We start from the raw sequence: 15,653 nt of genomic DNA, 5'->3' as shown, positions 1-15,653 counted from the left end.
CTCCTGCATGCCCCCACCCCCACTGGGCATGTGCCCTGACTGGGAATTGAACCATGACCTCCTGGTTCATGGGCCAATGCTCAATCACTGAGCTACTTTTGATCTTTCTGTGTGGAAAATAGCCCTCCAGTCCCTCCAACCCCCTCACACACACTTGAGTCTCCTCCCAGTAGAGACAGCCTAACTGTCCACCTACTGCTCTGGCCAGACCTGAGTTTCACTGTAGTCCCCTTATTCTCCTGTCACCTCTGTTCTACACTTAAGTCCTGTTCATCCAACCTAAGTTACGGCTGGCTCTGGTATCTGCTCCACCCCTACTCCCACGCCCTACCCTCCATACCCTCTGCCCCTGCTCAGGTCTTGTCTTCCCTGGCTCCATCCTCCTTTGCCTCCAGGGCTCCATTCTTGCCCTTTTCAGTGCCACAAGCTGATCCCGTCCTCCCCTGCTCAAAGCCTCTCACTGCCCTCTGGTTATAGTCCAAATTGCATGCCAGGTCCTTCAGGATTGCTCCGGTTGACCATGCCATGTCCCTCAGGCCACTCCCCACTTTGCACCAGACCTTCTGTCGGGCAGAGGCCTTGATCACTGTCCACTGGCTCTGACAACCTTGCAGGTTTCATCTGCTTAGCAAACTTGTACTGCCCTAGCTGGTTTGGCTCAGAGAATAGAGCATTGGCCTGAGGACTGAAGGGTCCCAGGTTTGATTCCAGTAAGGGCACATGCCTGGGTTGTGGGCTCGATCCCCAGAAGGGGGCGTGCGGAGGCAGCTGATCAATGATTCTCTCTTATCATTGATATTTCTCTCTCTCCCTTCTTCTCTGAAATCAATAAAAATGTATTAAAAACAAACTTGTGTTCATCTTTTAAGGTCAATCATGGATCACCTCCTCTGTGAAGCCCTCCCTGACTACTACAGGTGGAGTCCTTGATGGGGGCTGTGACAGCCTGTGTTTGCATCCATTCTCCATCCTCCATCCTCCCTGAGTCCCTTGAGTGTAGGCTGTGGATTGAAACCATCCCTGTTCCAAACCCAGAGCCTTCAAAAGGGGGAGGTCACAGAGTCTTGGCTGAGGGACTGAGGGACTGTCACAGCTGGGCAGAGCTGGGGCCTCCAGAATTCTGGGTGACCATTTTGTGTCTGGTGTCTTGTTAGCTTTGTTCCACTTCTCTCTGGGGTGTGGGTTTCCTTCTCCTGGTGGGCGCTGGGGTTGGGTTGAGAAAGGGGAGTAGCTAAGAACCCAGAGTCCTCTGGGCTCCACCTGGATTAAAGCTGTGGGGCGGTGGATCTCCCTGCACCCGAGAACCCAGGCCCACAGGCCCTTCTTCAGAATCCAGAAGCTGGTCCCGCGGCCTTCAACTCTCCAGGCCTAGGTTTCTCATTCCCAGCAGCTGAGTCCGATGCTGCCCCCTGATGGACAACACCGCCCCTATTTGCAAGAGGCCAAACCAATTCAGTACTTTTATTTACAAACAAAAACAAACCCACCCGCAGGTAGGGCCAGGCCCCGCCCCAGCACCGGTAGCAGCAGCGGTGGCAGGCCGTGGTGGAGTGCAGGTCCGGCTGTGACTGGGCTGCGTGCGCCCCTTCCTCCCGGCCCTCCCGCACCGTCCGACTGAAGGCACAGCCCACCCCGCCCGCGGCCCCCCTCGGGGCGGATGCAGTACAGCACTCACTAAGGCTGCCGAGGCAGGTGGGAACAAGAGGCCTTTAGTGCCGCCCCCACTCCCGCCCCCCGTACCGCGCGGCCCGGCTGGTCCCAGGCTCAGACCGGCGCGGCGGGCGCGGAGGCGCCGGGCGGAGTGAGGACCAGGCGGATGCGCTCCACACACAGCGCGGCGGCCTGCCGCGTCTCCCGGCACAGCGCCGCCAGGCTCAGGAAGCCGTGCGGCAGGTCCTCCACCACGCGCAGCGTCACGGGCTTGCCCAGGCTGCGCAGCCGCCGCGCGAACATGACGGAGTCGTCCAGCATGGGGTCCAGCGCACATGCCTGCGGGACAGTGGGGGTGAGGACAGGGACGCGTGCGTGAACCAAGGGTGTGTGTGTGTGTGTGTGTGTGAAACACGTGGACAAGGGGGCAGACGGAGGAGGGAGACATGCGAGGCCAGAGGAGGGAGGTGAGGAGGGATGGTGGGGAGTTGCAGATTGAGTTTAACTGGGCTCCCTGACCTCTGCCGGCTCCTCCTTCCCCCAGGACCCACGGTTCCCTTCCCCTGACGCTCCAAGCCCTGTGGCTGCCCCACGGCCCCATGGTGCCGAGCCAGATTGCAAAAGAAAACCGCAGCCCTGACTCCCTTCCATTCTTCCATTGCCAGGCGTTCCTTCCTGGGGGCATAGCTGTCCCTTGGGGCCAGGCTACTGACCTCCCCCCTCCCGGGAGCTCTCATCCCACCCACCCTCCTGGCTGCTCCCTGTCTGGCACTTACCACGATGTGTACAGGCGGTAGGGTCTGCAGCATGCTCTCAGGTGCCAGCAGCGGTGACATGAAGGGGTTCTTGGCGATGGGCGATGAGTAGATGGGCATCTGAGTGGGGCCTTGGCTGGAGCGCCTCGGGCGGAAGCCCTTAGGGAAAGTGGCACGAATTCCCCGGCCTCTGTCCTCGGGGCTCAGCTCATCTTGGGCCTCAGCCTCCTCTGATGTATCCTCACACCGGAGTAGGAAGTTGACGTCTGAGGACTTGGAAGGACCAAGTGTCTCCGCCGACAGGGACAGCTCAGAGGTGCCTGATGTTTCAGAGCTGCTCTTGAGACTCAGGTCATGCAGTGTCAGGTTCTTGAGGGAGTCCGTGCCCTGTGGGTCCTCAGGCTGGTCCAGCGCTGCTTCAGACACACTGCGCCGCATAGACTCTGTGAGAGGAGCAGGGTCAGGGCCGGCTGGGGCTGCAGGTTGGCCAGCTGTGTTGGCTGGGTGTGTGGGAGGCTGGCAGGGAAGGTCACAGGAAAGGCAGAGACCTCTGGAGGAGGAGTTGCATCCTAGGGCTGTGGAGACCTGGAGTGTTCCCCCAGACACCCTCCTTAGGGTGGGGGGTGGGAACTCAGGTGCCCAGGCTGCAACTTCAAGGGAGAGGCGGGAAGAGTTGTGTGGTCCTGGAAGTGGAGCCTTGTTCCAGTGGAGGTGTGTGTGTGTGTGTGTGTGTGGTGACTGGGAAGGTTAAGAGCAGGTCACTTTACCTCTGGGAGTTTCAGTTTCCTCATTTGTACAAAGTGGATAAAAATAATCTTTACCTCATAGGAGGTGCTGAGGATTCAGTGGGATAAGATATTGGATTAAGTTCTGCTGTTTTATTACCAGGCCTGACACCCTGTTCCAGCAGCCTCCTGGCCCAGCAATCTTTTTATGGCTGTTTGACACTGAGGGTATGAATGGATCAAAGTGGAATAAGGCCCGCAGGTCTACATGGCTTTAAAGGAGGCTAAAGAGGGAGCTAAAAAGAATCTTGGGGGCATATTAGATTCCCAGGGATCCCACACCTGCAGCCACATAGACCTACTGCCAGAATGTCCATTATGTTCTTCAGTTTTATCCCTTGCCTTTGAGTGACGACGCAGCAAGTACCCAAATGATACTACAGATGTGCCCCTGGCCTATCTTGTGTGCCCATCTTGGCCTCTGGTCCCTTAATTTTATCAGACCCAGGATGCTATTTATCACTAGGGCCAAGACCTATATTTTTCAGTCTTTATAAATCCATGGAGGCAAAATGCAAGATATAAAAATAACTGCATAAGTGCTCTGTGACCCAAGGGTCACTGGAACAGAACTATTGACTACTAGAGTCATAGAGTCCAGCTAGTCAGGGGTGCTGGCATCCTCTAAGACAGTGGTTCTCAACCTTCCTGATGCTGCGACCCTTTAATACAGTTCCTCATGTTGTGGTGACCCCCAACCATAACATTATTTTCGTTGCTACTTCATAACTGTAATTTTGCTATTGTTTTGAATCGTAATGTAAATATCTGATATGCAGGATGTATTTTCATTGTTACAAATGGAACATAATTAAAGCATAGTGATTAATCACAAAAACAATATGTAATTATATATGTTTTCCGATGGTCTTAGGCGACCCCTGTGAAAGGGTCGTTTGACCCCCAAAGGGGTCGCGACCCACAAATTGAGAACCGCTGCTCTAAGAGCACCTACTGTGTACCAGTACGTATTTTGCTGGGTGCTTGGAATGAATGGTGCATGCAGTCCTTATGAGGCAGGCACTTCTACTGTAGCCATTTCACAAGGAACAAAGCAAGGCTCACATCACCCAGCAAGTACCTGGTATAGTAGGGAGTTAGACTGGTGGTGTGTCTGCAGGGGGCTCTAGGGGCTGTACCTGTTACCTTTATCCTATAAGAAAAAGTCCAGTGCTCAATGATCCATGTGCCTAAAATGCAAATCCCTTTTGATTTTGTGTATATTTATTTGCATCCATTTGACTATCTTAAAAACCAAAACTTAATTTAAAATAAAACAACTAACTGGAATAATTTTCTGAGTATTCATATACTTTTGAATATGCATTCCTATTACCCAGAAAATACTGATGATTTGTGAGAGATAGAAAATAAGTTGAGTTGGTTATGCTTTAAAATCCTTAAAATGTTAAAGGTGAGACAAAATGGATTTCTGGATGGAAGTGACTTTGGGCTGCCTGAGTGTCCTGCCACCCACCCAAGGCTGGGAATCTCCTCCTCTTCCCGAGGTCCATCCAGTTTGCCGATCTCCCTGCCTAGCCTCCCAGGTTAGCTTCTGCAGCAGGGATATTACCCCCATGTGCCTCTGTTTAAAGTCTGGAAAGAATCTAAGAGGGCTGACCTCCACCTGGGGGCCCTCCTGGGACATGCCTTCTGAGCATTTACTGAGGGCCCTTTCTGGGAAAGGCTCTTTGGAAAGTTAACTCATATAGTTCCTGGGACTGAGATGACCTGGGGCCAGAAATCCTTGAGTTCCCAGGCTGTGGGCTGTTGTGGAAAATCAAGGCTTTGTGGTAGGGACCAGGACAGATACGGGGCAGAACCGGGAAGGTGATCTCTGCTTCCTTGAGGGCCTCAGGGCACACCCTCTTCCACCCTCAGATCTTGTGGTGTGCCAGGCTGTCCCTCCTGGGCATGCTGGATGGGCATGTGGGGAGGCTTCATTTACCTGCTATGGGCACTGAGTCTCGGGGCGACTTGCGCCCACTCAGCTCCAGGAAGGAGTTGAGCCACGAGGAAGCTCCCAGGCGGAGGTCCCGGAAGAGCAGGGCTGTGTCCCGCTGAACCAGCCCCATCATGCCCAGTGCCTTCTGGTCTGTGTTGGAGGGCTCCTCTGTCTCCCCACCTGTGGAGTGTATGTGGGGGCTGGGTTGGTCTCTTCTCTTTCTGGACCCAGTCTCAACCCTAGAGCTTCAGGAATCTATGCCCCTGGGAACACAGGAATAGCTGATGGCTTCAGTAGGAGTCTTAGATTTTTGTCCTCATCCCCTCCTCAGACCCAGGAGACCGGGCTCTAGCCCCTGCCCCTGCCGGCCCTGGGCATCCTGACCCCCCAGGTCCCAGCGCTGGGCCTTACCAGCATAGGCACTGACACACTTGGAAAGCACGCTGAGGGGCAGCAGGGGGTCCATGAGGCTCAGAAGGCGGGAGGGAGAGGCGGTGGGCTGCAGCATTGTGGCTGGATAGGCTGCCATGATGCCGTCTGGCACCCGCACCCCGTAGGCTGCTGCCCGAAGGGAGACGGTGAAGCAGAGGTTCCCGCCTGCACTGTCCCCTGCGAGGCATATCCGCTCGCCTGTTGAGCCTGGTTTGGAGAGGGGCTTGGTCAAGCCTGGCAGGGAGGAATACAGCTCTGGTCCAGGAGCACTGGGCTCTCAGAGCGGGGCTGTGCAACCCTAAGGTCAGAGACTGGTAAACAGAGGCAGGGATTTGGACCTATTTGGAGGATAGTGACCAGAGAATCAGGCTGACTCAGGACATGGAGAGGCCTGGAGATCAGGAGGCTGTGAGGAAGCTTAGGAGGCTGGAAGCAAGGTGGGGGTGGGAGTGAGAGGAGAGGGAGGGAGGGAGGGGCATCTGAGGCCAGGAAATGGAAGCCAGGGTTCAGGCTGACAAGGGGCCATGGGCTCTGTGGCATGGGCACAGTCCCATCCTGCTCTGTGCCTCCCAAAATGTCGGAAGTGGAATGTCAGCGGAGCTGGAACATGGGCTGGAGACATGGGGAAACAGGAAAGAAAAGGTCGGAGGAGATTACCACGGGAGAGCTGGGGGGATGGAGTGTCAGGGCTGGAGTGGGGAGGAGGAAGTGGTTGATGGAAAGTTGGGTGAGCAGTGGAGCAATGGGGACAGCGCTGAGGCAGAGATGGAGGAGTGGGCAGTGGCGGGCGGCCAGGTGGCACAGATGGAAGGGGAGGCAGGGGGTGAAGATTGAGGCTTGAGAAACAAGATGGCTCACTCCCCTGCAGTGTGGGCTGGGGCAGGAACAGAGTGAGTGGCAGTGAGGGCTGGGCTCACCGAGCAGGGCGCAGTTCTTGATGGCCCAGCAGTAGGCGTAGAAGCACTCCTCCAGCGCGCGGGGGAAGGGGGCCTCTGGGGCCAGGGAGTAGTCGATGGAGAGGATGGGGACACCCAGCTCCTGGGCCCAGGTCTTGAGGTAGGGCTCGTGGGACTTGGAAGTCTGGGCCACAAAGCCACCACCGTGGATATGCACAACCAGGTACCGAGAGCGGGGTGCCTGCTGTGGGCGTGGCCAAAGCTCCAGGGTCCGAGGACCCTCAGACTTCACCAGGCTGCTGAGCTCCTCACTGTCCTGGGGGTGAGGGAGGAGGAGGAGGAGGAGGGTGAAGCTGGGGCAGCCTGCCTAGGCCTCCCCCCACCAAGGGGATGTACTCAGAGAGACAGGAGGGGAGCAGGCGTGAGCACTGAGAGTTGAGACAGCATGGAGGGAAAAAAGAAGGGCATCTGGGTGAGGGCGCCCCTTGCTCTGTACCTGTTCCTGGCTGAGGCAGGGGCCCTACCTGTCCTTCACGAAGGTCATAGGAGATGAGCCTGACGAGGACTGGTGCTGGGCCCATGTGGGCCAAGGGGGGTGGGATGGTGACTGTAAGTTTGGGGTCAGTGGTCAGTGGCATTTCAAAGGCCTCCGGTGGCAGGCTGAGCAGGCGGCTTACCCTCACGGTGGCTGATGCCATGTTTGCTAGAGACTGGTGGGAGGAAACAGAAAGGGCACTGGGGATGGGCAGCTTGAGCCCCCAGTTATTCCCTCATGTGCCATCCCTGGGCCTGGAGCCCTGCAGAGACCTGATGTGGTCCCTGGGCCCCTGTGTCCCCTTTTTGTAACAGGTTAGGGCCCTACCAGGCCCCATGCTCACCGATAGCACCTCGATCTCAGTGATATTCCAAAAGGCTTTCCAGAAATGCACGTCCAGGTTCTGAGTGATGCGCTCAAACTCAGCCCCACGCAGCTCTGGGTCGATAGCAAAGCGGCCACCGGTGAAGAGGGAGCTGGCGGCCACACCTGGGGGTCGGGAGGGTGTCAGGAGGCCCAGGCAGGTCAGGCTGTAGGGGCAGGGACAGGGAGGGGGACGGGAGGGCAGGGGTGGTGCAGGCAGGGCCCGGCTGGCCAGGACTCACTGAGGCCGGTTTCGTTGCGTTTGTAGTGCTCCCCAAAGGACACCAGCCCGATGGAGAGGGTCTGCAGGAATGGCCTGATGGCGGGCGTGAACTGTGGAGAGATGTTGCTGTCACCCACTGCCCAGGAGAGGGACTAGGGGCAGGCAGGAGTGAGGGGCAGACAGTCATTCAACAAACATTTACTGAGCTCCTACTGTGTGCCAGGTGCTGCTCTAGGCACATGCCATATAATGTCAAGTAATGACTAATGCTTTTAAAGACAATAGGTGGAGGGGACATAGAATGATGACTAGGGGTTAGGCTACTTAGATGGTCTCCAGAGGGGACTTGAGGAGGGACCCAAATGAAGTGAGGGAAGGCTGTTCCTTGCAGAGAGCACGGAAAGTGCAAAGGCTTTTTCAGCGTGGATAAGGAAACCTGGGGCCATTGTGGCTGGAGCAGGGTGACTGGGGGTGGGGAGGGTCAGGGTGAGGGCAGAGAAGCAAAGTAGGTTCACACAGGGCCTGAGAAATTTAGATTTATTCCAGATGTGGGGTGGAGCCACTGGAGAATTGTGAGCTGGGAGTAAGGTGATGTAGGGATTTCCTGAAAGTCAGCTAGGACAGAGATGGGGCGTGGACAGCAATGGGGATCAGTTACAGGTCAACAGGAAGACAGATGGGAGATGGTCAAAGATAGGGCCAGAGATCGAGGCAGAAAGACAGCCAAAGGGGAGACAGTACCTGAGAGAGGCCAGGCAGCTTAGGGAAGACAGAGGGTGGGGAGACAAGATCAGAGGGAAAAAGCCACAGGAGGTGGGCACAGGGCCAGCAGGGTTCTGTTCATTCAGCAAATACTGAGCACTCGGCACTGGGCTGGAGCAGGGGCTGAGCAAGACCCAGACAAGGGAGACCTCTGCTCTCTTGGGGCTGACATTTTACAGGGGGAGGCTGTCCTGCAACAGTTGGGCCCTCAGAGTAGCTGCCAGGCTTGGCCCTCCCCCTGGCCGGGGGCCCAGTAGGCCAGAGAGCACAGGGGTGCCTGGCCACGGTGGCTGGTTGCTGGCTCAAGTGGCCCTAGGATCTCTCTCCCGTGACTTGAAGGTCATGGCCAGTACATAGGGAGGAGCTGGCTGGCCCAGCTGGGCTGATCGATATTTGTGGGTTCAGCTTAGGTGAGGGGGAGTTTCCAGGAACACCCAGGCTGGGTCACTGAAGACGGGCTGCCCCACAGGGAAATGGGGAACGGTGGGTGGGATACAGGCTGAGAAGCTGCTAACCTCAGCTATCACCTAAGTGGGGGGAGGCCATGAGAGGGTCTGAAAGGGGCTATAGATACTCCTGGTGAGGTTCCCTGATGTGGCTGGGGGATTAGGGGATCTGGCACTAACCCCAGCGAGGGGCAATTGGGTCTCTGCTCTGACCCTGGTGCCCCAAGGGTCCCCCGATTCTCTGAGTCCACAAACTACTTTTCCTGTGAATTGGAAAGCCTCCTGTTGCCTCCCTCTTAGTGCCGAGATGAACTGTCTTCCTGAGAGTGGTTTGGGGTGAGCAGAGGGTAGAAGGCCTGCAGCGGGCAGAAGTCAAGGTCCTAGTTCAGGGAGGAGAGGGGTTGAGACCAGGTTTTCCTGTCACCAACTTAGATCTGCTCCTTGGCCCTATCCTAAGCCTGAAAATCCCGATTCTACAGCTCCTTAGGTGAGTCCAAAAGTCCAGGCAGACCTGGGTACAGTTGAACCTCTGTAAAATGGGGCTCATACCCCTCCTCCTCCCTTCCAGGCATCCAGTGATGCACTTACAAATGGTCCTTTGAGAACAATACTGACTATCCTCTTGGGGGTCTCAAATGATCTCAGGGGCCAGAGAGGTAACATAAAAGAGTGAATGGATCTCCTGAGTATAGGACCATGGAGAACAGTGGGGAAGTTGGTGCAAAAGCTATGCAAATGAAAGATTTCTTGCGACATGGTGGATGCAGCCTGGGGGCCACATGTTTGAGGTCCTGGTGTAGCTCTGTCTAGGCCCCAGACAGCTTCCCTTTCTGTTTCCGCAGTTTTCTGAACCCATGTCCCCTGTGGTTATTCTACACTATTGGGCCAGATGAGGGGCCACCAGATGCCTTCACTGTGGGTCCAGGGTAGGGCAGGGGGCTCACCTGGAAGCCCAGGCAGCGGCCGTAGAAACAGCCCTTGTGCAGGGTGACATACTCGCGCAGGAAGTCTGTGGTGAGTCCTTCGTCGCCCTCGAAGAAGAGTCCCCCTGGCCGGTTGGTGGCCAGCAGGCGCTGGGCGTAGTAGGTCAGAGCTCGGAGCTGGGTGAGGGCGGCCAGGTAGGCCTCGAGTTCAGCCAGGTTGTGGCTGGTACGGAAGAAGATGCTGCGGCGGTTGGAGGCCACGTAGCGTGATTTGTGCAGCAGGTGCGCCATGCAGCAGCGGGCTGTGTGCACCAGGCTGCGGTACCCATTGGCCGGTGTTTCTGCATCCAGGTCAAAGAGGTGTGCCACACCCAGCAGGCGGCCCAGGGCTGGCTCCAGCCCCAGCGCCTGCTCCCGAACACCTGCAAAGACACTTGACAGCCGCCGTGCTGTTTCCCCAGGGCCCTGGCTGGAGAAGAAGGCCATGTTGTCCTCCGCCAGAGTCACCAGCGACTGTGTCATCGTGCGTAAGTCCATGTTGTGTATGAGCTGCAAGGCTGGGGGCAGTGGAGAGGCTCATTAAGCAGGGTTGGATCACACCTTGCTCAGCTGGGCCCTGGGCTCCAGGAGTCCAGGCTCTATCCCCTTCCTCCCTCAGATTCACACATCAGAATCCAACCTCCTCCTTTAGGCCCAACAGTGGAGCCTCGGTACCCAGATCTTTTCCTCCTCAGGAGCCAGGAGTGCAGACTCTCAGCCTGTCCTTCCTCAGGTGTCCCTGCTCTCTCCTACTGGTTCCTTAGCTCCAGTATCTCCTACACCCTAGAGCCTTCCTACCCCTTTTTTTCTTTCAAGGACCTAAGAGTTCAGGCATCTGTCTCCATTTACTGTTCTTGGCCCAGGACTCCTTCTAGGTTGTCTGGACTCCAGCTGGTCCTCTCTCAGGACCCAGATTTCAGGCCCTCGTCCTACCTCCTCAGGCCCAAGGCATTGCCCACAGGCTCTTCCCCTCCACTAGTATTTTGGAGAGTTTCTCTCTCAGCCCACCCATTCCCATTCACCTGGTGTTCCAGGACTCTGGTCCCAAGCCCAGTTCTCTTCCTGAACCAAGGAGTTCAGCATTCTAGTCTTACTTAAAACTGAAGAGTCATTCTTGCCCCTTCCTGCCCCCTGAAGTCTGGCTGTGGAACCCCCTCCAAACTCCAGCTCCCTTCCTGTTCCTCTGTGCAGTTCCAAAACTCCATCTCACTCCTCTCCCAGCTTGGACGCTCTGGTCTTTGGGCCTGTCCACTCCGCTTAGATTGAATGGACCCGCTCTGCTCTTCTGCCTGGAATAATAGTACTCACACTCATCGTTATCATTGACCTTGAGTTCACTCTGTGCCAGATCCTGTGTTAAGAGCATTGTGTGCGTTTTTGTTCATTTGCTCTTGTTAACGCTCTGAGACAAAGACAGCCCCAGTTTACATTTCAGCTATTAGTGGTAGCATCCCATTATACAGGGGAGGAAACTGAGGCCCAGAGGTGCTAAGGAGCTGAAGGTTGCATTAAAAATGATAGAGCCCCAGCTGGTTTGGCTCAATGGATAGAGCATCGGCCTGCGGACTGAAGGGTCCCGGGTTCAATTCCGGTCAAGGGCACATGTCCCTGTTGCGGGCTCAATCCCCAGTAGGGGGCGTGCAGGAGGCAGCCAATCAATGATTCACTCTCTTCATTGATGTTCCTCTCTCTTCCTCTCTGAAACCAATAAAAATATATTTTTTTAAAAATGGTAGATCCCTGGCCGGTTTTGCTTAGTGGTTTGAGTGTTGGCTTGTGGACTGAGGGTCCAGGGTTCAATTCTCAGTCAAGGGCACTCAGAGGACCATAAGAACTGCTTCACGCAGGCCGTTTGAAAATAAAGTTCCAGAGAAACAAAAGCTATTTCAGGAGGACAATGGAATTCCAGTGCATCTAAAGGATGGGGTAGCTGATGCCTTCCTGTATAGAGCCACCATGATTCTTACAGTTGGTGGAACAACTTATGCCATATATCAGCTGGCTATGGCTTCACTTCCCAAGAAGCGGGGTTGACTTTAGTTATCCTCTCAGCAATCAGGTGGTTCAATTTCATTCAGTAAGCTGAGAAATAATTGAGTTTTCCTTTAGGGATCAATATTTATTGACTTGTACTAACTGCAACCAATAAAGCAGTCTTTAACATGAAAAAAAAAATGGTGGAGCACCCTGGCCAGATAGCTCAGTTGGTTTAGAGCAGTAGTCGGCAAACTGCGGCTCACGAGCCACATGCGGCTCTTTCACAAAATACCACGTGTGGATGCGCATGTACAGTGGAGTTGAAACTTCGTGGCCATGCACAGAAGTCAGTATTTTGTGAAAGAGCCACACTCAAGGGGCCAAAGAGCTACATGTGGCTTGCGAGCCGCAGTTTGCTGACCACTGGTTTAGAGCATCATCCCAATATGCCACGACTGCAGGTTTGAGTCCCTGGTCAGGGCACACACAAGAAGCAACCAATGAATGCATAAATGAGCAACAAATCGAATTTCTATCTCTCCCTTCCTTTCTCTCTAAAAAACAAACAAAACCCAACCAACCAAACAAAAAACAGACATACATAAAAGGAGTGGAGCAGAATTCAAACCCAGATCCAGAGCCATGTCTCCCTCCTGGTGCTCTGGAGGCTGGGCCTCTAGCTCTGGCCCGCAGAAACTGACCCTCCTCACAATGGAGGGTCCCCCTTGATGGGGATGCCCTCTGTTCCAGAGACTCTTCCCTCCTGCAGCCGACCCAGCACCTTGCCTGGCTCCTGTGTTGATGGCCCCCTGCTCCTCCCAGGTGTCTCCTCTCCCTTCCAGGCCCTCGGGTTTGCCAGTGGCCATTCCAGTCTCTCAGGGCCATTCCTGTCTCTCAGCTGGCTCTGCACTCACCCTTCTAGGCCTCTTCAGAGCTTCTCCGAGAGTAGGACTGCTGGACTGTGGGACTGTGGCTTGTGCCAGTAGCAGCCTGAGGCGATAAACCCGGGGAGGGGCCCAGCCTGCCCAGGGTGTGGCCACCGATCCACCTCCCAACCCACAAGGGACAGTGAGAACCACGTGCTGTAAACAGAGCATGGAGTCCAACTCCCTGCCCCCCTGTCAGCTCCCAGCTCCAGTTTAATTCTGCTTTAGAACCTCCAGGAGTACCCAGCCCCCCTCCTCCCTCAGACCCAGGAGTTCAGGCCCCTAGCTCTCTCCTCCCTCAGACCAGGAATCCAGGCCCCCAGTCCCCTTTGGACCCAGTTGTCTTAGCCCTAGTCCTGAACAAACTGTCCCCTCTCACCCAGCCAGACTGCCCTCCCTCTCCAGGGTGGATTCAGGGAGCAAAGGCCCCATGATCTCAGCTCCTGCCACTCCCATCCCCCCAGGCTGGCCCTGGCAGAGCCAGCCCCAGCTGCTGGGGAAAGAGAGGGTAGCCAGCGCTGCCTGACCCTCCTGGGAGGACAAAAGCAGATTATAGGTATTTCCAAGCCCAGCTAGGGGCCTGAGCCACAGGTCCTATTGTGTGGTGCTCTCACACTGGCATCCTGTGCCTGCCACAGCCTTCACAGCACATCCTGCGGTGACTGTGCTGTCTACCTCACATGTGGGGAAAGCAAGGCTGAGGGACACATGCTCCTTGCCTGGCCAGCCCTTTCTTTCTTGCCCTTCAAGAAAGAGCTTGTCATCTCCTTGAAGAAGCATTCCCTAACTGCTCATCTCTAAAGGAGATAAGCCACCCAGCTATTTTCTGCCAACATACTTAAATTGTTCTTCCTAGAACTTTACACATTTGCAATTATACATTTGTTTGTTTCCATGTGTATTATTTGTCTCTCCCCAGGGGCAGAACTGGGATTTAGAGCCGTGAAGTTTATAAGAACTATGAAGCTTACATGTGTGGAAGTGGGGCTATTTAGGTAAAGGAATATAAAATCACAAATACAAAATCAGTTACAGGATCTTGGAAGGGAATAGTGCAAATGAGGCCCTGAAGTCTCAGTGTCATTTGCTTGGCTGGAGGTGAATCCTGTCTCTCCCCCTTAAATACCCATCCCCATGAGGGCAGGCCCATCAGGGGGCCTAACACATAGTAGGTGCCCAGCAAATATTTGAAGAAGGAAGAAAAGCCCGAAGAGTCACAGTGGAATGGAGAAGGGGCTGGATGGGAGCTTGGGAGATGACCACTCCTCCCCAGGGCAGACAAAAGATGGACAGAAAGAGGCCTCTGGAGGCAACTCTAAGCTTGGTGGCTGTGACAATGGAACACTGGCCCAAACCACTCACCAGGTGATCCTGGATGAGCCTGGTTTCCTCATCAGGAAACTGCACTTGGCCATCCTGCCTGCCCCTGGGCAGCCTTTTCTACAGCTGTCTGGTGGTTCACACGTGGCCTCACCAAGGTGTGTACTGGGTCATGTTCCTCTGTGGTACCAAATGCTAGCATACTAATCAATTGACTATTTATGTGTTTGCTTTTTGTCTCCCTCATCAGTTTATAGGCTCCCTGATGGCAGGGACTTTGTTTTATTGCTGAACCTGAACCCCTTGCACAGTGCCTGGAGCATGGCCAGCATGTGGTATTTATTGCCTAATAGACTGTGGTTTCCGACTTTATAAACCCACTGTTATTTACTGCCCTCCATGCGGTAGGGCTCTTTATTGAAGATGAGGACAGAGGAGACTGGACAGAACAGTGACTTGCACAAAGCATTGGGGAATAGGCCTTCATGATTCTAGGGCTCTGCCCTTCGCCCTGGTCTAGGCAGCTCCCTGGGGGCTAGGCTGGGTGGAGCTGGCAGGAAGGGATGTTGAGATTGCCAGAAACTTGCCAAGAATCCCAGGCAGAGGGCACTGGGGCAGGGGCAGGCCCACCAGGGCCATGGGCGAGGACTGGGACAGAGGTAGGGCTGAAGGGTCCCGTTGTCTGGGCACCAGCCCTTTGCCCTAGAGAGCCACTGGGCAGCTGAATCAGGCCTGGATTTTGGCCCCTGGGGACTGAGCAGGGCAATGGAGGAAAGAAGTTGGGGGGAGGATGGAGGAAGGGCGAGGTCTGGGGCCTGGGAAGAGTAAGGGCTTCTGCACGGGAGATGCCTGGGTACAGGTGAAGAAGGGGGGCCAGTGAGTGTAGCCAGTTCCCTGAGTGTTCCCACCAGAGTAAACTGTACCCGAAGGACTGACTGTAGTGTGCCAGGCACTGATCTCTTTATGTGCTTTATGTGAAGTAACTCATCTTATCCTCCCCAGGATGCATGAATAAGGACTATTATCACCCCTTTTGGCAGATGAGAAACCAGACCCAGAGAGGTAACCTGCTGCCCAAGGTCACAGAACCAGCAAGGATGGTGGATCTGAGTGTTGCTCCTTCTCTCTGTCTTGTCTCAGCTTTGTGCTTTCTGGGTGGTCAGGTGTGAGTGTGTCTGAGGTTCACATGTTTGTATGTACGTACATAGGTTCGAGTCATGGCCATTATTTGTCCTGGCCTGTGTTTGTGGGTGGGTGTGTTGACATTTTTTCTCAATCTGTGCGTTTTTCTGTTTCTTGGCATATCTGAAGGCATGTTTTTATGCACGTGTCATAGTCTGCGTGTGTTTTTCTCAGCCTGTAAGAGAGACTGTGTGGGCATGTGTATGTATGAGTATGGATATATATAGATATTTGTGCGTGCGTGTGTGTGGTGTAAGCATCACTCCCCATTTGCTCAAGCCAGAACCCAGGGAACCATCCTGGCCATCTCCTCTCCCCATCTAATCCATCATGAAGTCCTGTCCACTCTGCCCCCTAGAAACCTCTGGAACCTGATCCTTTTCCCAACCCCCTGCTCCCATATCTGGATAACTGTAACTCCTTACAGTCTCTGATTTTGCCCGTTTCAATCTTTGCTCCACATAGCAGCCAGAGGCTCTTTCTAAAACACACTC

General features: G+C 54.9%; 1 protein-coding gene across 4 annotated transcripts in view; it reads right to left on the bottom strand.

Annotated features, from left to right (window-relative positions):
• Nucleotides 1-1,447: 1,447 nt before the first annotated feature.
• LIPE (lipase E, hormone sensitive type) overlaps nt 1,448-15,653 on the bottom strand; it is a gene marked incomplete at its 5' end in the record, with an annotated part of 19,437 nt that continues 5,231 nt past the window's right edge. For 2 of the 4 annotated variants that reach the window (XM_081107919.1, XM_081107920.1), the window contains 9 exons: nt 1,448-1,989; nt 2,427-2,848; nt 5,139-5,315; nt 5,547-5,774; nt 6,485-6,779; nt 6,988-7,173; nt 7,342-7,487; nt 7,604-7,694; nt 9,737-10,272. In XM_081107919.1, the coding sequence (XP_080964045.1) occupies nt 1,765-1,989; nt 2,427-2,848; nt 5,139-5,315; nt 5,547-5,774; nt 6,485-6,779; nt 6,988-7,173; nt 7,342-7,487; nt 7,604-7,694; nt 9,737-10,272 (2,306 nt within the window). In that variant the 3' untranslated portion in view covers nt 1,448-1,764. Of the gene's footprint in view, nt 1,990-2,426; nt 2,849-5,138; nt 5,316-5,546; nt 5,775-6,484; nt 6,780-6,987; nt 7,174-7,341; nt 7,488-7,603; nt 7,695-9,736; nt 10,273-12,645; nt 12,789-15,653 lie in introns of those variants that run through there. The other 2 variants (XM_081107921.1, XM_081107922.1) reach the window with 2 other exon arrangements.

This window comes from Myotis nattereri, assembly GCF_964212035.1.
Source record: "Myotis nattereri genome assembly, chromosome: 15".
NCBI classification, from domain to species: Eukaryota; Metazoa; Chordata; class Mammalia; order Chiroptera; family Vespertilionidae; genus Myotis; species Myotis nattereri.
The sequence above is the reverse complement of the archived record's forward strand: the minus strand, read 5'-3'. Positions and strand labels throughout refer to the sequence as shown.